The sequence below is a fragment of the Manis pentadactyla genome, chromosome 4 (genome assembly GCF_030020395.1).
Source record: "Manis pentadactyla isolate mManPen7 chromosome 4, mManPen7.hap1, whole genome shotgun sequence".
Lineage (NCBI taxonomy): Eukaryota > Metazoa > Chordata > Mammalia > Pholidota > Manidae > Manis > Manis pentadactyla.
Genome location: NC_080022.1, coordinates 99137613 through 99158643, shown reverse-complemented (window position 1 = coordinate 99158643; position 21031 = coordinate 99137613). Strand labels below are relative to the sequence as shown.

At 49.6% G+C, this 21031-nt stretch overlaps 1 protein-coding gene across 2 annotated transcripts; it reads right to left on the bottom strand.

Annotated features, from left to right (window-relative positions):
- Positions 1-1768: 1768 nt before the first annotated feature.
- On the bottom strand, positions 1769-19028 carry DENND2D (DENN domain containing 2D). Of its 2 annotated transcripts, none has more exons than XM_036928904.2 (12): positions 18839-19028; positions 14234-14409; positions 13255-13367; positions 12479-12548; positions 11804-11881; positions 10559-10699; positions 9223-9371; positions 6666-6843; positions 3801-3842; positions 3314-3398; positions 2735-2974; positions 1769-2284 (listed from the first exon to the last, which is right to left on the bottom strand). In XM_036928904.2, exons 1-12 carry the CDS (start codon positions 18894-18896, stop codon positions 2208-2210), a joined length of 1407 nt encoding a protein of 468 aa, XP_036784799.2. In that variant the 5' UTR covers positions 18897-19028; the 3' UTR covers positions 1769-2207. The 2 variants fall into 2 exon arrangements, with proteins under 2 accessions (XP_036784799.2, XP_036784798.2); XM_036928903.2 differs by lacking the exon at positions 18839-19028 and adding an exon at positions 15002-15221.
- Between the last annotated feature and the right edge of the window lie 2003 nt (positions 19029-21031).

Genomic DNA, 21031 nt, shown 5'->3' with positions numbered 1-21031 from the left:
TGGCTAAAATGAGGTATCTTATTATTGATGTTTATTTATACTGTTTCCATAATCATGGATAAACAATAGCTGTACTGCCTCGCCTGGCAGTCAGAACTCTGCTCTCTTGCATTTTACTGGTTCCATCAATCCCATGCAATCTGGATTAACAATGGCAGTGAAACTTGCAGTTTCTTTGCCAGACTGTAGTGGGAAAGGGAAATCTCTCCTTATCTTTGCTTGCTGACAAGTTCTCCAACATTTGGGGTAGAGAAGTACATAAAGGAAAATGCTAGAGCAGATCAAGTTTTGAAAGCTAGGACAAAGCAGGAAAAAGGAAGGAAGGATAATTCTACTCATTTGGCACACGTACACCTATTGTCTTATTTTATTATTGCAGTAAATGTAGCAGATGTGATTTACCTACAGTAGAAATTGAGGTCTGGAGAGGCTAGATGGCATACCAGTGTCACACAGCTGCTACTTTTCTGAATGGGGTCTAGAATCCAGATGTGAATCCTGGTCCAGTGTTCTCTCCTACAGCATACTGGGCTTTAGTGAGCTAAGGCTTAAACTGTGAACCAAGGTGCTAGAATCTTTTTCAGCATAAAGGGAATCTGGAAAACATTCATATTTTTGGTATGTGTTTCCATCAGCTCTGGATACCATCAGCATCCGACCAATGGTACATTTATAGTAAACCTCAGCTGGCCCTGATTCTTTTTGTGACCATATAACTGGTTAGGTATCAATATCAACTGAGTTAAAGCTTTAAAAAATACAAGTTCCCAGGTCCTGTCTCTAGAGATGGTTTAGTAGGTTTGGGATGGGGCCTTAGGAAGTATTTTTCATAAGCTTCCCAGGATTCCAGTACTTGTTCTAAAACCTTTTTAGAGGTACAACTAGGTTTAGAAACCACTGCCATGAACTACCTAAAAAGGTACAGCAACTCCTAGAAGCTGTGAAGAGTAGCAGCGTACTTACGAGTGGTGTGAGGACAGTGGAACAGCTGCAGCCTGCAGACTTTGCCCCAGAGTCAGCTCACATTGGCTTTTGTTTCAGTTTGATACCCCAGTCTCTTCTGCCATCCTCCAAAAGTATTTCTGTTCTGTATATAGAATTCAGGGGCCTCTGAGGGCCACCCTCACATAAACACATGTAAGAAGATGGAATCTTTGAAACCAAGATGCTTTTAGAAGTTTCCCATCCCTTGTAGTGTTTAAACACAAGCCATCTCTAGAGGTATAAGGAAAGATGGACTAGGTGATCACCTAACTTTGGACTCTTACTGATTATCTTTGCTCAAAGGGGGAAAATGCCAATGCAGAGATCCCTCCACTGTTAGCTAAAAAGCTGAATTGGGCTTAAAATAATGATGTGGCAAGTAGGATGCCTAAAATTGGAGGTTCCAAACTGGAAGTGAGGGACCAACAGACTTACTTAATGGAAGCAGTGTAATATTCACTGGCTTCTGTTAACTAATACCTACCCTCCAGTTACCTTAGACTTCACTTTGCCTAGCAGCTTGTCCTCCCAGGATTCTGGAAAGCACACCTGACTAGAACCAAGGACTGATGCCCTGTCCCCAGGGCCGTTCCTGCTCACCAGTATCCTGTACCCTTCCCATTAGAAGGGGACTGCTGCCGCCTAGAATTCTACCACTCCAAGCACGGCCTCAGAGTTCTGGGCCTCTACGACTAGGTTTTCCCCTTCTAGTCTGGCTCATTCTCACATCTACTGCCTGTTTTCCTGGTTCTTCCCCCAGAGTGAAAGCCAAAGATACACATAAAACAAGATTTTCACCTTTATTCTTATCCTCACATGTCTGCAGACCTCTTTTTTTCATATGGAGAAACTGAGCCTCTAGACCACAACTGCTTTCTCTTGTTGAGGATTTTATAATAGTGATTCCTAGGAGAAGGCAGTTATAGCAACTTCAAAGTCTCTACAGCACCTATACTACTGTTACCTGCTCTGTTTCCCCTCTGCAGAAAGTGCAGCTTTGACTCCAGCTCTATGAGCATAGAGGCTTGAGCCTTCCAAAGTCCTGAGAAAGCTGATTCCAGGGATTCCAACTCAAGACACAGCTTGAAGCAAGACCAGGTTACCATTGACTCAGAAGAAGACTGAATTCTGGGGGCTGAGAGCTTTACTGATCCTACCATGCTGGCAGGAGCCAAAGTCCAAAACTGGCCTGTCGGTCTAGTCACTCCCTTTCACCATAGCTCTTATTTCACAGTCTTTTCCCTCGATTTCTTCTGTTTCTTCTGTTCCTCATATTCAAGTATTTTCTGTTGGAAGTAGCCTGTGGGTTCAGATACAGGTGTTAGAGGCATCTAATTTGGCTGGGCAGAGTATGATGAGCTCAGGAGTGAGAATCAGAAACATCCTTTGTGCTCCCCCACGACACCCACATTCCTGCCAGGATCCCTATGTCCTCACAGGCCTCTGGAGATCCAGGTATTTGGCCCAAAAATGGGCCTACAAACAGGATACCGATGGGAATTATCTCCAGACTAAAAGAGCAAAGGACCTGCTGGCTGATGAACAGAGCAACTTCTATAAAATGTCAGCCCAGGAGGCATTTTCTTAGGCTTTATGTTCTCTCTCTCCAACCCCACTGATAAGATAACAGCTATTTTGTGGGCCTCTAGAGGGAATGTTCTTTCCTCCCCTCCTCTTCATCCTAGGGCCACACCTGACTGGAGGTAGCAACTCTCCCTGGGTTTAAATTGAGAGGGGACTGTCACTATACCTGCAGGAGGGTTCTTGCTCTTCTCAGCTTCCTGGATGAAAAGGGAGAACAGCTGTGTCTTCACAAACTTCTTCACGAATCGGCGGTTGGTCTTGGAGGTCAGAGCTTTATAGAAGGCCCGTTCTTGGAAGTGGCCTTGCCCATTTGCCTCCCACTTGATATAGGAAACATAGTGGCCCACAGTCTTGACAAAGAACTGCACAAATGGGCGTGAAACATGCTCATTGATTTGTTCTGGACCTGCAGGGGACATAGAACAGTCATCTCAGAGAGCAGCAGAGGGATGAAACCACCCATTCGTACCTCCAAGTGGCTTTCATTGCAGGCTGAAAGCTCCTGGGGAAGGGGTGGGGTAGGGCTCCAATTACTGACTGAGTGATTAAGATGGAAGACTGGGTATGGGTTCTCCACCATAGCTTAAGGAGAATAAAATCTCATACTCAGACTTGCCTTGGAATCACAGCATCTGAAACTAGCCCAAGATTTCTGGGTGAGTTCATTTTAGTTCTGGAAGAGAATGTTGGGACTCATGCCCTCAAGTTCTTTGGAGAAACCCAAAATAAGAGGCCTGGGACTTACTCTGCAACTCGTTGATACCCTGACCAAGAGAGTCTAAGATGTCATCCTGCAGCTTGGGTGGTAGGATGTCTTTTTCATCACCAACCTAGAAGAGGACAGAGTTAATTCAGAGATCAAGCCATCAGGGAAGAGGGGTGAAGTGAAGTATTGGCAGAAAGCATGAGGAAGGCATGAATTCTACACCCCCACTCAACCCCCAAATTACAGGCTAATAGGAGAGAAACGACAGAGGTTGTTCTTGGCCTTCAGTTTGATACTCGTGTCTCCACTATCCCTGTGGTACTGGATTTACATTCTTTCTCTAAAGGCACTACTGCTGATTGCCTTGTGAAGTCCTCTGTGTCTCTGTCATGGGCTTCTGGAGGGGAGGGGTCTTAGAATGGGTTCTCAACAAAAGGACTTAAAGTTTGTTGAAGTAAGTGGAACATGGCTGAGACTAGAATGAGTTGGTGGTGGGCCTGCAGGGGATCTGAACCCAGATACTTACTGACATTAAGAAGGTTCCTTCACACAGATTCACCAATAAGACCTGAAATAAACAAAGAGCAGTTTCATCTCTTTCCCTTTCTTCACAGACCTGGGGGAGGACCTCTGCCTGTGGTTGCACCTTTTAGCCGGAGGAGCAACAAAATCAGCATTTCAATTATCATTTCCTTTCTGACTTCTTTCTCACCACTCCCCTCTTTGGAAGTCTCAGTTCCCTTTCTCGGAAAGGGTATGAGGGCTTAGGAAGGAGGCAAGGGGAGAGAGCAAAGGTGAAGGAGAACATAATAGGGGGAAATCAGAGCCAGTCACTTCCTTAATTAAACACTGATCACAGTTAATTGCTTCTATATTTGGAACATTTTGCACATGGCACACACCATATGTGCTTTGCACATTTTATTTCATTTAATCCTTTCAACAGTCCTGTAGAGGCAGGTACTACCACTATTTTTCAGGGAAGGAAAGACTCAAAGAGGGTAAGTTGCCAGAGGTCATACTGCTAACAAATGGAACCAGTTACAAACCCTAGATTTAGCTGTCCTGGAGATTGCATCCCTCTCTCTACAACTCTCATTCAACTCCCTGCCCCATGGGCAGTTTTAGGACAGGGATGGATGAACCTCTTTTGATCTTCTAATGCTTACACAGCTTTATGTACAATTGCCTGGAGTTCTATATTTTAAATTCCCTCAGAGCTTTGGGTCTTCCCACAGGAAACAGGAAACTGCAAAAGAAGGATATGAGCCCAGGGTCAACAGGAAGAGGGAAGGAAAGGCAGTGAGGAGACCACGTGCCTTCACCTGCAGGTAGGACCAGTGTGGGGCTGGAAACTGGGGGACCTGAATTCTCATACCAGCCCCATCACTGAGGGACCTTCAGTCTAGACAGGAGATGACCTGTGGACACCTGCTGGTTGGAGTCCAACCTGCAGAGCTGTTGCTTTGATACTCAGAGTATTTTTAAATAATTGACTTAGTTTCTAATATTTAAATTGGAAAATCACACATAAAATTTGGATTTGGGGCTTCTCCTAAAAAGTCAGGAATTCTAGCCCTGGTCCATATATCTAAAGGACGGCATTCAGAAAGAACTGAGTACAGCTGTCCGCTAGGCAGGGCATGTGCTCAGCAGTTTGCATCAGCTTCCAAAGACCGCTGGTCATTTAAATTCCTGCTGGGCCCGCTTTTCAATTTGGATACTTAGTCTTAACAATAGGGCAAATGATCCCTCCATGCTCCCTTCTTCCAAATAAAAGGAAAGAGAGGGACTGGAAAAGTGTGCCAAGAGACAGATCAGGCACTATAATCTGTCCATTACCAGGCCGAAAAGTTGAACTAGTCCAGGCCTGGAACCACTTGTATACACAAGCTCAGATGCCTTCATTCAGGGAAAGCTGTTAATTTTGGGTATTGAGAGGTAAGAGTGTGAAGAGTTTTTTGTGAAGTTTTCCCAAAAATCTTTCCAATATTTGATAATCCATTTCAGAGAGCTTATATGGGAGTCCAGGAACCCCCTTGAGACCACACTGGCCCTTGGCCCTGCCTCTCCCTCATCCCCTGGTCCATTCCACAGAGCAGCTGCCGAGAAATAAAATAGGCCAAGGCTTTTAGGCAGTAGGAGCTGCTGTCTGGCTGGCCTTGGGGTGTCTTCCCGCCTGGCCATCGGGGAGGAGCCACAGCTTCCGAGGAGCTGGCGCTGCAGTGTCAGGAAGTTTCATAACTTCTGGGTTGGGACATTTTAAACCTTATTGCTAAACACAGGGCTGATACTCTGACCCAGTTAGTCACAAGGCAAAGGTTTGTTCAAAGGGCCTGTGTACTCAGCACTTCTGAGGAGGCCTGGGAGGGCTGGGGAAGCAAGGGAAAGGGAAACAGCCTGCTTCTCTGCTTGCCAGCAACACTGTGTAAGAGGGGTTGGGGTTCCATCTGTGCTAGCTTGCATCATTGCCTGTGTGGCCTCAGACAAGTCAGCTGAATTCTCTGGACCTCTTATTTCTCATGTCAGTGAGGGAAATCCTCCCACTAGGGCTAGTTCCATGCCTCTTTAGTAATTTCTAGACCCTGACTCTTCCCTCGGTAGGCCCTTTGCACAGAGGGAGTCAATGACTAGCCAGTGCAGGCATACCAAAATAGCCCTTCCTGCTTGAGATTATAGTAACATGAGAGCTTTTGAAAGTTCCTGACAACTCAAAGTAGAGCACGTGTTTTGAGTTTTTCTTCCAATGTTGAAGATAGATTTATGCTACTAATGTCCATTTTCACTACTGAGCCCTCAGTGTGTCTGGGGCACTGCCAAGAAATAAGCTGACAAAATCAAAGGTTGTTTTGGACTATATCCTCATTAGCCAGCTGAGCTCTGAGCTAATCAGAAAGATGACTCTTCCTACAAAATGTGCACTTTTAACTCACAGTTTACCAGAGGGCTACATTAGCTTGCTAGGAATGAATGGGAATGAACTCCAGTAGGGGGTGTGTCATACAGGCCAGCTGTGCTCATACACTCAGACAAGAGCTGGGACACCCCATAGCCTGCCCATGAGAACAGACTGGCCTGGGACAGCTGACTGGACCCTGGAATAATATATGCACTGACCTTAAGTCCAACGGGAAAGCATTTCAGAAGGAGGCAGCAGACATTTATTGAGCATCAACTATGTGTCAGACACCAGGGTAGGCACTTTATGCAGGTTATTACCCTGAGAATCCCTGGGAACTGAACACTGCCATCTCCATTGTACAGATGAGGAAGCTCAGGCTTACAGAGGTTAAGCAGCTTGCCCCAAATCACACGGCTGTTAGTAGCAGAGCTGAGATCCAAATCCACATCTGCCTGACTCCAAATCTGCCCTCTTCTTGCTACATCATACCTCTTCCATGGGGCTTTCCATCACCTCCTGCCGAAAGCGCATTTGGACTCCAACCATGAAGGGAGTGGGGCAGCAGACAGTGGCCAGAAGGCTCTCAGGGACAACAGGGATGTAGGTATGTGCCCAACTGAAGGGGTAAAGCAGCGCAGCAGTGGCGTGGATGCACTGAGACAGGGTGCTGGGGACAGGCACAGAGAACAAGAGTCAGAGGGGCCTCCCTGTGCCACCACCCTGTGCACCCCCGCAGAGCCCACCACCGATGGCAGCTGCTGGGAGGGCTGCCTGTGCAGATGCAGAAGTAAGTCTGGGAGCCCTGCTGTCACAGAGCTTCAGCTGTTCCTAGCTGGGGGGGAGAGGCAGAAACTGGAAGAAGCTGAGGCTCCTCTCATCAAGGATGGTGCCTCTACTTGATCCTTCTTTTCTCAGGTAGTCTTCTCAGCTCACTACTGGATAAAAATAAAAGTGGCTCTAAAAGGAGGCAGGAATAAGAAATGCCATCGCCCAAACAGTTCAGTGATTGAATCCCTTCTGTATGCTCACCACTGTGCTGAGGATATGGATACCAGGAAGTGTAGGACACTGACCTTGCTTTTAAGGAGCTCGCAGTGTAGTTAAGGAGACAAAATGTAAACATAGGCTTCACTTAGCCTTATTTCCTCTTTACTTCTACCCACCCTCATCCCCTGTCTTTACCTCTCAGGCTCCACCGGCCACTTGAGGTTGTGTAAAGTTACCAGGTTGGTGCCTGAGTTAGCTTGGGAAATTCCTAGATTCCAGGAAACTCTGCCCAGAAATTCCTACCCGGAAAGTCCCACAGAGGTGGCTCCTCCATGCTTCCCACTGAAGCATTCCCAGTGTAATGACTGCCTAAGTCACCAGCCAGGCCCAGCTCCTCACTGCCCATTGCCACTCCATCCCAATCTCTGTCTTCTCTATTCTCCACTAGCTTTCATGACTTTTCATTTCTCCAAATTGCCCCCAAACCAAGGCCAGCAAAAACACAGATGCGGAAACCTTGTTTCAATTCTTGGTATCAAGATAGCACTTCCTGAGCTAAAATGATTGAGTCTCTGAGAGACCAGCCAAGGCTTAGGCTGACTGGAAGTCCCCTCCCTGCACTTCAGGGATCTGATAAACACTGTGGGAGGGAAGTGGTGGGAGCTCCCCGCAGAAAGTTAACACTGGAGAGGTAAGTCCTACCAGCCTTTGCCCATGTCCAGGCCAGCTGGCACTGGAGTCACCTTCACTTCCTAAACACTGATCTTGGGGGAAAGGCCAGAATCCCAGCTCCAGCCACAACAGAACTTCTCATTTCCCTACAGGGTTGGCCGTGGAAGAGCTATTTCCAAAGCAAAAGGTTACACCACTTCCCTCAAGGACTAGCCTCCCACCAGTGCCTTTTGGTTATCAATGATTTTTGTAGAATTTTCTACCCGCAGAGCCCACTCCTTGCCCAAGCTTCCTTTAAAGCCTATGACATTCACCTGACCCTCTGGCTTAACACTAAACTCTCTAACACCCTTTTCTTCTTCTTCCCTAAAATGTAGAACCAGGGTTGTCAGCCCAGTATCATCAGCTTTCCCTCTCCCCAGACATGAAGAGAAGCCCAACATCCGACTGCTTTATGGTATTTTTTTCTTCCCCCATTGTCTGTCACATGTCTCCCCATGCCTTTCTCAGACTCAAAGCCCCTATGTGATAGAGACCAAGACATGACAGTAGCCTTTTCTGCTACACAAAGGGATATACTCAACTGTGAGCTTATTATTACAAACAACAGCTAGCACTTACCAATAGGCACCTAGCAGAGTGCTAATGTGCACTATTTTATTTAAACCTCACCACAACCTTACGGGGTAGGTACAAACATTATCTCCACTTTACAGATAAGGAAATTATGACTTCAAAAAGTGAAGAAACTAATGTAAGGGGAACCACTTAGCTAAAAGTGGGAGAACAGGACTTGAACCTCATTCTGCTGATTTCAACACTCTGCTTTCAACCACTAGAGGATTCTATGTCCCCTTAAGGTCAAAGACCATGTCTTGTTTGTCCATATCTTCCTGATGTTTGGCATCTGGCAAACAGCTGACACACAATCAATGTTTGTTGAGTGAGTGAACAAATGGATAGATGAGGTATGTTTGCCATAAGGATGATGGGCTTGACTGACCTCCACACCATTATACGCCTCCCTGCCCTGTCCTCTACCCTCCTGTCCTCTATCCTCCCTGCCCTGTCCCTCCCTCAGCCATGGTGGGGCAGAATCTATCTGCATCCACCCTAACTGGTCTCCACCTGGACTTTCCCAAGAACACGTCATGCCCTTAGAGCTAAATCAGAAGCCTTCTTCAGTCTTTGGTCCTGTCCAATTTGGAGGCAGAAGCAGGGGGGTTGTAATAGCTGTTTCTCTAGGCCTAGTGCAGAACAAGGCCTGGAAGCAGGAAGGTGAGAGCACAGGTTCTATGGCTGATGGCCTCTGAGAACCCCCAGTCTGTTCCCTTGAAGCCAGAGATGCCAGTCAGTTCAGGATGAGCCTCTCCTTGGCTGGACCCACCTGAGACCTTCTGCCAGGAAGATGATTCTTCTCTCCAGCACTGCAGAAGCAAAGATCTGAAGAATCTGCTCAAAGCGGAGACAGTCCAACAGAGAACTAAAATCCACATGTTCCAGGTGGGAGTCCAGGGGCCTCGTCAGTGAGATGAACTGTGGGAAAGCAAGGGTGGGGGGCAGTGTCACGACTGGGAAAATCACACAGCCCCCTAGAATGCTGGGCCTCTCCCAGCCTCCCTCCACTCTCCCCACAGGAGTAAATCAGACCCTGTCTCTACCTTGTGAAAAACCATCATGGTTTCCCCTGCTCTGAGAATAACCCTGATGTAATCTCCAGCACAGACCCAAGGTCCTGCTCCTCTCTGAGCACACTCCACTTCCCTCAGCATGATCCCATCATCTCCTTTCTTTTCCTCCAGCACTGCCACTCCTTCCTGCCTGAGGTCCTTCACCAGTTAGGCCTGCCCTGAATTGCTCTTCTCCCTTCCACTGCATCCTCCTCTGGGCTCAGAGGCCTGCCTGGCCACCAGTGCTTTCATAGGAACCTGTGTTTCTCATCATTTGCTTACATAGCAGCCTGTTTTTGCCTTTCACCACAATCGTTCCATTTTTAATTACATATTTATTTGTGTGTTTACTCATTTAATGTCTGTCTTCCCCACTAGACTTTTGCTCCATGAGGTCAGGGACCACTTTATATCCAAAAAATAGTATAGCTTGGCCCATATAGCAAGCATTCCATACTTATTTTTGGACAGAGAAAGCTGAGCCCCTCCCCTTATTTTTATATGGGGAAGCCAAGGTTGAGAGGGACAACTGATTATAGGGTCACACAGAGTAATAGGGGTCAGGACTGGAATTCTTAAAACAGTGCTCTACTTGCTGTTTCTGTCTGCTCAGTGCCTTAAAACAATAGCATCCCAGGATGCTGGGTGGGGACTTGGGTGGGGATGGGTGATAAGAAATGGACAGATGGAGGCTATAAGGTAGAGACACAGGACAGACACAGGAAGATAAAGGTGGTAATGGGAAAAAAGTGGCAGTTTGGGGACTGAGAGCTAAATCCATTCTAGTGCCAGAAACCTCAGCTCACATGGTTTATTTATCATCAATAAAAGTCTTGGTGGCTTGCCCAGTAACCAGGTCCTTGGGGTCATCAGGTTGGGAGGATCACAACATCTGGGTTTGGTTTTCAGCTCTGCCAATCATTCTAGTCAAGTCCCGGTCCCTGCCCGGCATTCTTTGCACATTAACCCAGTGAGTGGAAGGGCTGTGATGAGCAGGGCAACAGCAGTCTGCCTGCTCCAGCCAGCAGATTCTCACCTCTTTTGCTAACCCACCTCGGTGCCTGAGTCAGGGATGAAGCTCTTGAGGGTCACAGTCTTCCCAGGAGCAGGGAAGGCCGCCTCTCGGAGGCCTTGCATGAACGGGTAAATGACTGCCATGGAGATCTGATGCCTCTTCTCCACTTCATCCAGGATCTGCACAGAGAAGGACCACAGGAGGCATGGCTCCATGGAACGCTGCCGGGAGGGTGGCAGGGTCCCCATGCGTGCAGCTCCCATGCTGGTCTGGCTAATCCTCACGAACCTTCTAGCCCCTTTCACTGAAAGGTTCCCTTTCCTCCCTGGCAGACACCAATCTGCTGTTTATCTCCTGTATAAGACCTGCTTTCTCCTAGCTTTCTTTTCATCCTCTCTTTACCAGCCCATATCCCTCCCTTCTAATATCAACACGAATTACCTTCCCCAGGAAGTCTTCTGGACTAAATTTATCTCCCATGATGGGCCCCTATTCACCTGTGCTTGTTGGAGTTGGGGACCTAGAGGGCTGGACCTCTGGATGCCATTCTGCCCTCCAACTTCCTCTGGAGACTCTCAGGGCCAGGGCCAGCCTCCATCCCCCAGAGCCCTGCAGAGACAGCACTGCACCCCAGCAAAGGCTGACAGGCTGTCCTGCTCTCATCCTCCAAGGGGCGTGGTGGGGCAGAACACACTGAAGCCCTCCTGTGGCCACTAGGACACATTCCATTCACTCTGAGGCACCCCTCTGATCCTGACTCGGGTGCACTGGCACTCAAATGAGCTCTTGCAGGACAGTCCTGGAGATCTCAACTGCACTTCCCTCCTCAAAAGTGTCGGTACGAGTCTCAGGCCCCTGTGGTATAACTGTCTTCATATTTGTGTAGCACTCTGCTTTCTCACATAAAGAAACCTCATTTGAGCCTCACTCCAACCATGAGACAGGAAGGGGAGGGGTCATTATGTGCTTGACAGATGAGGAAACTGAAACTCCCCTTTCCTAACCCGGGGCTCTTCCCACTGCCCTGCTCCAGCTACTGAGTGAACTGACTAAAGCAGGAACTGACTTAAACTGGACCCTGCAGGGGGACAGTCCCCTAGGTTCAGTTCCCACTTTTCTCTAAAATCAAGCTGAGCCCAAGCCCGTCTGCCTCAGTTTCCCCAGGTGTGCCTTGGCTACCCCGCCTGTGAGGAGGAGCCCCACTAAGAGAGGACACGCAACCAGACCGACCCGGAAGCTGAACAGGCTGAACAGGCTCCTGAGGAATCCTGCTCCACCCCTACCTTGGAGAACAAGCCGAAGCAGCCGATGCAGCTGATGATGCAGTACACCCTGGGAAGGCGAGGGCCTCGGCCCGCGGGCTGGGGAGGGACAGAGAGGCTCCTTCAGTGCTGCACAGCCCCGCCTCTGACCTCGGGCCTTCACCCAGCTGGGGCTGATGGAGCCCAAAGCTGGTGGCTGGGGCTTGGGGATTTGTGGTGAATAACGGGACGATGGAGAAAAGCCTGGCTATGCAGAAGTCCCATTCATGAGACAGGCAGCAGGGAGAACAGAGTGGCCATGTAAGTCAAAAGAAGATGGCCTTGAGGGGGCTGGTGAGCTCTCTGGCAAGCACTGCCACACCGTTAGCACCCACACCATCTGGGGTCAGCAAAGACAGGGAGCATGTGTGTTGGAGAGGATTAGGTTGGAGCCACCCACAGAGGGGAGCTGTGAAAACTTAGGGAGATCAAAGACCAAAGTGTGGTCAGCAAAGGATTCTCGGGCGGTTGGGGTATGTGTCTCCATTCTTGCAGGGTTGCAGAGGGCACTAACATGGCAGCAGGTGCTGGGCAATGCTCTCTATACAACCACCACTGCCAGGGAGCCTTGGCTTTTGCAGCTGAGGCTCGAGCAAGCCCAGCTGTGGAGCCCAGCAGGCCGCAGAGAGGAGGGGGCAGTTATGAACTTGCACAGACCAAGAGACGCCTGCAGTATCCAATCTTCCTGCTCCCATCCACATTGGTCAGAACGAAGGAAAAGGTCTCCCTGAGGCAGAACAGACAATACTTGGTTTGCATTTTGTCAGTAGATTCTAAAACAGGAAACATCAGAGTGGTGCTGAAGGGGAGGAGCAGGGCAAAGGGGCGCCGCTGATTAATTATGGGTGTCATAATAACACCAGTAATTTATTAAGTGTTTATTGATGTCAAGCTCTAAATGCATCATTTCATTTGGTTCTCAAACCAACCCTTTGACTTAGGTTCAATTATTCTCCCCACTTTAAAGATAAAGGAACTGAGGCTGAGATGGTGTTTCTTATCTAAGGTCATTCACCTCACAAGTCAAATGTGAACCCACAAAGCCAAAATTTGAACCCAGGCAGATTCCAGGGCTCATGGTATAAGGGACTTGGCCATATTGCCTTCACAGAGACCAAAGGCCTTCTTCTAAAGCCAGCTTCTGCCAAAGGCAGCCAAAACACAGTGACTACCACTCACTCAGGACAGGTGAGAGAATCTCTCCCTTTGCTGGACAGAGGTGACTGGCTGGCCCAGTTAGTTAAGATTCTTGGCCTTAAGGAACCCCAGGCAAGATGTTTACAAATGTATTAACTCCCGTCCCTCCCTGTCAGGAGGGTAGCTCTAAGAAATCAGCATACATGCCAAGTGACAGAGGCCACAGGAACCATATGGCTCACACTTGTCCCTTGTCCTCCAATCCCAGGTCCCCTGTCCCAGGGCCAAGCAATTACCTGGGATATTCAGTGAGTGGTGCCCACTCATTCCCATCAGGGAAGCAAAACAAGGGGATGGCTTTGAGCAGCCGCTCCTCCTCCTCCTGTTGGCCTCGAAGCAGGTTCTCCCGCTATAAGGAATGGGAAAAGAGACAAGTAGATTGTGGAGGACAAGGAAGGGGAAGGAGGAGAAGACTGCAGGGCCAGTAGGCTTCTTTGAGGGCTCTAAAGCAGTCCCAAAAGCAGTCTCTAAAGAGAAGAAGCTTTCCCACTGGCATGAGGCTCAAATGCTCCTGCCTGTCACTGCATAGGGACTTCATTCTGGGTCTGGCTGGAACAACCCCGAAGCTGAAATGGCCCCTCCTGGGCCAAGTCTACATGAGCCTGAGTTAGACTTCAGTATCCTAGGGATTTACATAGTAAGGAAGAGGGCAGGGCCACCCTGACTACAGAAAGGCCCAGAGACCACCCAGCTTCCTGGGAGGACCACATCAGAGAGCTACCTCATCAAAGAGAAGTGGCCAGCTCAGCTGCACAGTCGGGGATAACCAGAAAGATGTCCCTTCCGTTCCCCTTCAGCCAAGGCAGGACCAGACAGGAAGGAGCCTGATGCTTGGACTGTGGCTACAGGCTGACCCTGCCCACCTGCTGTGTGCCCACCCCACCCAACCCAGGGAGATGATCCTGCAAGGAGCTCCGACAGAAGGTAAGCTTCTCTGCAGAGAAGGGTGACTGAGGATAGAATTTGGAAGAAGTAGGAGGTCCCGAGAGGAGCAGAAGAACTAGCCTAGTTTCCCAGCTAGGGATCTGAGGTCAGTCCCTCACAAAGAAGCCAGACCTAGATTCTGTGGTTGGTAAGAGAGAACAGGGCTGGGTCTGAAGCAGGAACAGCGAGCTCAGGCTCAAGCCCTAGCAGGGTGGGGAGAGAGGGAGGGCACCCTCACTGCCTCCCACACACCCAGTCCTGTCTCTCCAGGTTCCCTCCTCCAGGCCTTACCTTGGGAAACTGGTAGGTGATTGTGGGCTCATAATCATCCCCTGGGCGCCTTCTGTTGAGGGAGACCACGAGGAGATACTCAAAGAAGTGCTGCCCCCCAGCGAAGCTGGGCAGACAGTGCTCCCAGGCCCTTTCTGGTTCCTTCACAGCTGCCCCCAGATTTTCCTGGGGGGGTCCTGAAACCAAGACACCAGGGCCCACTTGGTATCTCATTGATCCATGCCCCAGATGGAGTCCGTGAGGCTTCGAGCAACTTCCGCCCCTCAAGGCCACCATTCTACGCTGAGGTCCCTGGTGCCTGAACAGCACCTCACATCCTGGAACAGGATCAGAGTCAACTGGGAAGTCTCTGTGCTGCCCTAGGAGATCTGGAACCATGCAGAGCCAAGAGGAAGAAGAAACTACTGATTTGGAAGCCAAGGAAATGGACTAGGAGACCACCTGGGAAGCCCTATGCCCAGGGTATCACACAGACTCTGCCTACCATGGGGTGCCCAGGGCAGTGCCTGAAACAATATGCCTGAGGGCATGCATGCGAAATAAATCTGAACAGGCTCAAGGGCCACGAGGCTGTGACCACACCAACCCCCGCAGAGGGCATGACCAGCTCTAAAAACCAAAAGAGGAAACCTTCCTACCCAGTCCCATGAAGGACCAGGTGGAGGTCAAGATATAAAAGGAAGAGAAGGAAGAAGCATTTCAAGGAAGAAACAGTCCCAGAGAAGAGCGTCACCCTGGAAAAAAAGAAGTGGGCAATCCAGTCCAGACCTGCTTGGGGCCTGCGCAGCCAGGGGCGGAGGAGTCTGAGCATCCCGCCTACCACTTGTCCCTCCATCTTCTCGGGCCTGCAGGGCATGGAGTGTTCCCTTTCCTCCAACATAGCTGGCTACTGAAAGCCTGAGAAAGGGGCTGCTGTTTCAGCCGCCAGCCGCAATGCTGTGAAGCCAAACCATGCTCTGTCTTCCAAATAGGGGAGAGCAATTTCCATCCTGTGCACCCAGTGGTTGAGCAAGAAGGATGTGACAGGACGCAGGCAGGCAGCAGACCGCCCGCTTTGACAGAGGCAGCATCCTGGCACTACAGCTCAGACCTCAGCTCCTCCCAAGAGCCCCAGGGTGTGGTGCGATAAAAGGTCATGAGCAAACACCTCCAGGCCCAGCTGCTTCTGGGCTAAGAGCTTTGAATTCTAGGCTGCAGATTGTCAGTTTTATTTACAACCTCAGGACAGTGAAGTAGGCCGATAGCATCAGACTGTGGGCACCGGAACCTCCCAGCCCCAAGACAGGGATCTTATATCCCATAACTTTGATTCCTGACCTTTCACCTCTCAGCTTGGTCAAAAGCAGCTGAAAATCCCTGCAAAGCCACCTTCTGTCCTCTGGGACTTCCAGGACTTCAGGGCTGTCAGCAAGAGTACAGGACAAAACAGGCCTCAAAGCCAGGATGTCTCCGCCTCTTCAGATTAAAATCAATAGATTTGGATCATTAATCATCTAAATGGAGACATTTTTCTAGCAAGAGGGAGTCCTGAACCTAACAGAATCCTTTCCTAGAGGTGAAATAGCCCACCTTTGATGGGGAGAGTTCCTGATATTACACAATGATCTACAAGGGTGCATCTTTCATCCCCTGCAATACTTCCTAAAACAGACTTTTCTCATTGGGACCTGTTCCAGGGCTCCAGCAAAGAAATCCTCTTTCCAAATAGGAAGTGCTGACTCAGGACATTCTCCCAGACTACATACAGTAAGGGACTGGTTGCATCCTCAGCCCAAGGGTCACTCAATGGCAGTGGAAAGTATCTGCGTGATCTCGATCACACCCCATGCCTGCTCAGTATTTTTTACTTGTTGGGTCAGTTCAAGAGTTCTGCCCAAGCTAAAAGTAGAGCAGCCCCAGGGGCTCTAGTGGTCTCTAGAGGCTATGGCTGGAGGCTGGGGAAGAGAGAAAGAATAGTAATAAATCACCTAGGATTCTCATATAAACCCCTGAATGAATAAATGCATGGGGTAAGAGAGCAGGATTTGCCAGGAAATTGACCTTAAGAGGATCCAGGAGGCAAAAGTGTTTGGTGCCAGCATCTTCCACTCCTGCAAAGAATTAGAAGCCCTCTGGAAGTGGGGTGCTGGAATAGAAGAGATGACTGTCTTACTCTTATGATTTCCAGAGCTGCCTTTTGGGGGACTCCTAAAAGCCAGTACTTAGTGGCCCAGCCATGACTCCTGGGGAGAACCCCAATCACAGTAAATAAGGGTGTTACAAAATGCTATAATGATGAGAACAGTCACTCGAAACACTTGGAACCATCCCCACACCTTACAACCTGCACAGACTTGTTGCACAATCCTCACCATGGATCTAAGGAATATGCATCATCCTGACACAGATGGGGAAACTGAGGCACAGTAATTCAGGGACCATTTAGGGACAATTAGCAATCTTTTGGGGGGAGGAATTACGACAGTTCTATGTCCATGCTCCTGTCTCTAGGATGAGGAATGACAACTGTTCGCAAAGAACTTTGAGAACCAAAATCTTTTTACTCATCACTCCAGAACCTCAGGAAATTATTCCTTTCCCTAAATCCTTGGGGTGCATGTTCAGCCCACTTCCTCCTACTTTATCGGAAGAGCCAAGAGAACAGCAAAACTCAAAAAAGCAAACAAAAGAAGTAATTAGACTTTTGGGCTGAGGACCAAGAAATCCAGAAAAAGATTATTGTCTCCCCCCTTTCAGAGGGGGTTATCATCAGAAGAGAAAATTCCATCCAACATACATGTTTAATATAGATCATTTCATTTAATCCCCAGTGCCTTAGGAAGGAATTATTTTCCTGGGTTTTCAAATGAGGAAGGAGCCACCCTTTCTAGGAAAGTCAGGAGGCTGCTTACACTTGTTCCTCCACCAGGAAGCCCCTCCCACAGTCAACTGATGAAAAGTCCCAGAATTGGCTAGAATATAGGAGAAGTGACTTTCTGGAACCCTGATCTGGAAGGCCCTTCATCTTCTAGCTCAGCTGCTTTCAACCCATGACCACTACCACTGCCAGTCCTCCCAGCCAGGATGATTTACACATGCACGTACACACACACAGGCGCACACCTATTGCACAATTGTCCTCCAGCCAAAAGGGCAAAAGAGGGAGGGGGAATTCCCTAGAAAGGTGGACAATGGTATGGAAGATGAAGAAGGCACGCTGTCCTCGTTTGACAGGTGCCAGACCTTGGGACAGTAATCCTGGCTGCTTATCTTGTAGCTCCTCAGTGTTCAGGCACAACAGCAGCCCTGTTTGGGGGCCAGGGTAGGTAAATGGAAACAACTGGAATGTTTACTCCAGGCTGCTGGCAGCAGACCCCTTCCATTCACAGACTTCTGAGGTATGAGGCAGACCAGGAAAGACCAGGCCAGTGCTCTCCAGAAAAGAGAGGATACAGCTCCACCCTCCAATCACGGCATTGTCCCAGTCCTCTGCCTCCACCTGGGGTCTCTGACCTCTCTGCCTTCTTGTGGGTAGAATGACCAGATTCTGGAAACTTGTGTTTTGGGAGAACAGCAAAGGCTGGGGGTAGAGGTGAAGGCTAAAGGAGCACTGATCTCACCCAGGTGTCCCCCAACTCTAGGGCATGGAGTAGAGCAATCTCATTCACCCTTTTGCCTGCCAGTGTTAGAAGGGGTGTACTGCCTGGGAATGACCGCTCCTTACTTCCGTTTTGTTCCTTTCTTCTCAGAAAGTGGGACCTCTGGGCAAAGTAGCTAATGCTGTATGGCTGCTCAACGACTGGTGGTAAGCAGCAATAAATGTCCAATGAATGAAAAAAATGAAAGTATTCCTAACTGCCTTCTTTCCAAAGTCCTGTACCCTTGCTAAGAAAAAAAAAAAGGCATACTGACTTCTAATTTACTCCCCATAACCTTGGACAGAAGGGATTATTCGCTCTTTAATGAACGAGCATCCAGGGGATAGGAGAGGTGTTGACTTGCACTCTCTCTAAGGAAGCACCCGAGCAGGCTCAATCCCAGGTCGGCCTGCAGCCACACTCTCCAGGGCCCCTCTTAATGGGGAGAGCAACGTCCTCGGGGGAGACCAGTTTTTGTGGCTGGTGGCTGGTGGCTGTTTGCAGGGCACCGGCCCAAGCTCCCTAGCGGAGTCTCTAGGCCGCGAGGTGGGGAAGGCGGGGCGGGACGTGGGGAAGAAGGAGGCGGACCCTGGCGGGGTTCAGGCGGGGTCCCGGGAAGGCACTGCAGCCCCCGCCTTCAGGCACACTGCGGTTGCACCACAAGCTTCCTGACTGGAAGGACACGTGTCCCCGAGGCCCCACGACGGTTTCCTTTGGCCGGCCGTCTCCCCGTCACCCCAGCTGGCCTGGCCACTCCTCCGAACTACCCCCAGACCCGGTCCCCACCTGACCCTTTCCACCTCTACCTGCGCCCTCTCTCCGGCTCACCTGACCTCTGCCCAGCCCTCCCGAATGAGCCGCAGACTGCTCCCGGATCCCGACCTCCACGCCGCCCTCTCCTGGTCCCCGCCCCGTCAGCCTGCCGTCCTGCTCCGGTGCCCGCACTGCCCCGCGCCCTTGCCCCTGCGCGCCCCAGCCCGGCACTAACCCCCACGGCCGCGCTTCAGTCTCAGGCTGTTTCGGAGGCGGCGGCCGAGACCATCCATGGCCCCGAGAGTGCCCGGCGCCCGCTCCCAGGTCCGCGCCGGCCCCGCCCCCCAATGCTGGACCTCCGGAGGCCGACACTTTCACTTTCACGCGGGGGGAGCCCGAGGGGAAAGGCCCGGGGCGGGGCGGCGCACCTTCCGGACTCCGGCCCAACCCTCGGCGCACCTGGGCGGGCCTGCTCCGCCCTCGGCCCCCGGCAGGGCGGCTAGGGTGACAGAGGGCGCTCAACGCGCGTCCGGGAAGCGGGCGGCGTCACCTCTCTCCCACCCTCCGTGGGGCGCCCCGGGAAGCTTGACTTTCCGCACTCCGTGGACCCCAAACGCGCGGGGTCACGAGGTAGTCACCCCCTACCTCCGCGGCACGAGCTGGGAATGCTCTGTGGCCATCGGTGGATCTACTTAATTGGCTCCGGACCTACCTCGGAAGTGGGGAGTGTTTTCAGTCTTCACACCTTTCCAATTCCTTCATCTTTTAGCCTCTGGCCATTTCCGGATCTTTCGCCATATCCACCTGCAGGGCACGTGTCCCTGCCTTGCTATTTTCCCGGTTCCACTTAGCCAACCCCGGTGGGAGCCCCAGGGGCTCCTAGGAGGAGCTGGAGATTTGCTTAGGGTCCTCACTCTGACGTCCATCCAGCACGTCCTTGGGCAGATCAGCAAAATGGGGGTAATCCCTGCCCTGCCACCCCAAAGAGCTGCAAAAGTTAAGCAACGGAAAGCTCTTTGTAAACTCTTATAGGATACAAAGTTATGGGATAATGATGATAATGATGACTTCGATGATGATGCTAGATGCAGCTACTCACACTCCCCTTGTCCTGATCCCAGATCCCCACACAGCTTTTCAGATCCTTCTTCACCCTTCTCAGATTCATTGGCTCCCAAACATACAGGCATGAAAACTTGCATCTGGAGGACCTGCCCTGGCTCCCCTCTCCCTCCCAGAAGGATGAAAAGGGTGGAGGGAGTGCAGAGTCCATCCCAAATTTCTCCATTCACAGAGTGTTTTAGCCTCAGATTCAGCTGTGGGGCAGAGCACAGAAGACACTCTGACAAAGATGTGTCTGGGATCTATAGCAGTAATGCCCAGACCCGTAGCTCTCCCCTCTCCCATGCTTGGCCTCCAGGTGACTCTCTTGTCACAGGTTTAGCAAGTGTAAGGAATCCAGGAGTGAGGAATCCAGCCCTAGTATTAAACTGTCTAGTCTTAGCCTAGAGTTTCTAAAAGTTGCCTCTACTCTGGGCCTATGCAATTTTGTACTTAATTACACTGTTTCTCTTCCCCATTCTCTGTGTATTCTGCACGAAAAGACACATCTCTTCCCCAAGTACCCATGTCTTACACATCTCTGTGTAAGTGTAGTAATTGTTCATGGAAAACTTGTCCAACTGGTTTAATATTATTGTGATTTAATTTTCCCAACCTATTTTGTGGTGGTCCCAACGAAAACTACTACTTTCTTCCTTTAAAAAGAGATGAAGAAATACAAGCACAAATGTTCATGGAAATTCTATTTGAAATAGCCTCAAACTAGAAATAACTTCAAATGTCCATAAGCAGTAGAATGGATGAATTGTGGCATATTCTTACCATGAAGTATATACAGTAGTAAAAATGAGTAAGCCACTGCTGCATGCAATAACATGGCTACATAAACTTAATACACAAATGTAATGTTGAGCCAGAGAACCAGACACAAAGGAATATATGATGTAAGTTACCATATATAATATATGGAAATTAATACATGGTATGAGAGGTCAGGATGATGTTAGATTTAGGGAGGAAGAAGGGGGAAGTGGTTGGGAGAATACCAGAGAGCTTCTGGGTACCAACAATGTCCTATTTCTTGACCTCATCGATTGTGTCTCTTTTGCACACCTCTGTACCCACAGTGCCTACCACAGTGCCAGACACATAGGTGTGTGCACTATGTGATCATTGTTTGTACTTCTATTCATTTTTCTATATGTATATGAGACTTTAATTTTAAAAAAATTTTTTAAGTATTCATTAGGACCTTAGAGTGACATAAATGAAGGCATAAAAATTGAGAATGAACTGAGAAATTACTGGGGTGTAAGGAAGTAGAGTTAACAAGTATAGTCTACGTTTTTGAGAAGCATAGATGATA

Coding starts and splice junctions, on each gene's coding strand:
- DENND2D (XM_036928903.2), bottom strand. CDS start 15,113: ATGTTGGAGGAAAGGGAACACTCCATGCCCTGCAGGCCCGAGAAGATG. Junction 3,399..3,800: donor AAGGAACCTTCTTAATGTCA/GTAAGTATCTGG, acceptor GTCCTCTTCTAG/GTTGGTGATGAAAAAGACAT. Junction 2,975..3,313: donor GGGTATCAACGAGTTGCAGA/GTAAGTCCCAGG, acceptor TGTCCCCTGCAG/GTCCAGAACAAATCAATGAG.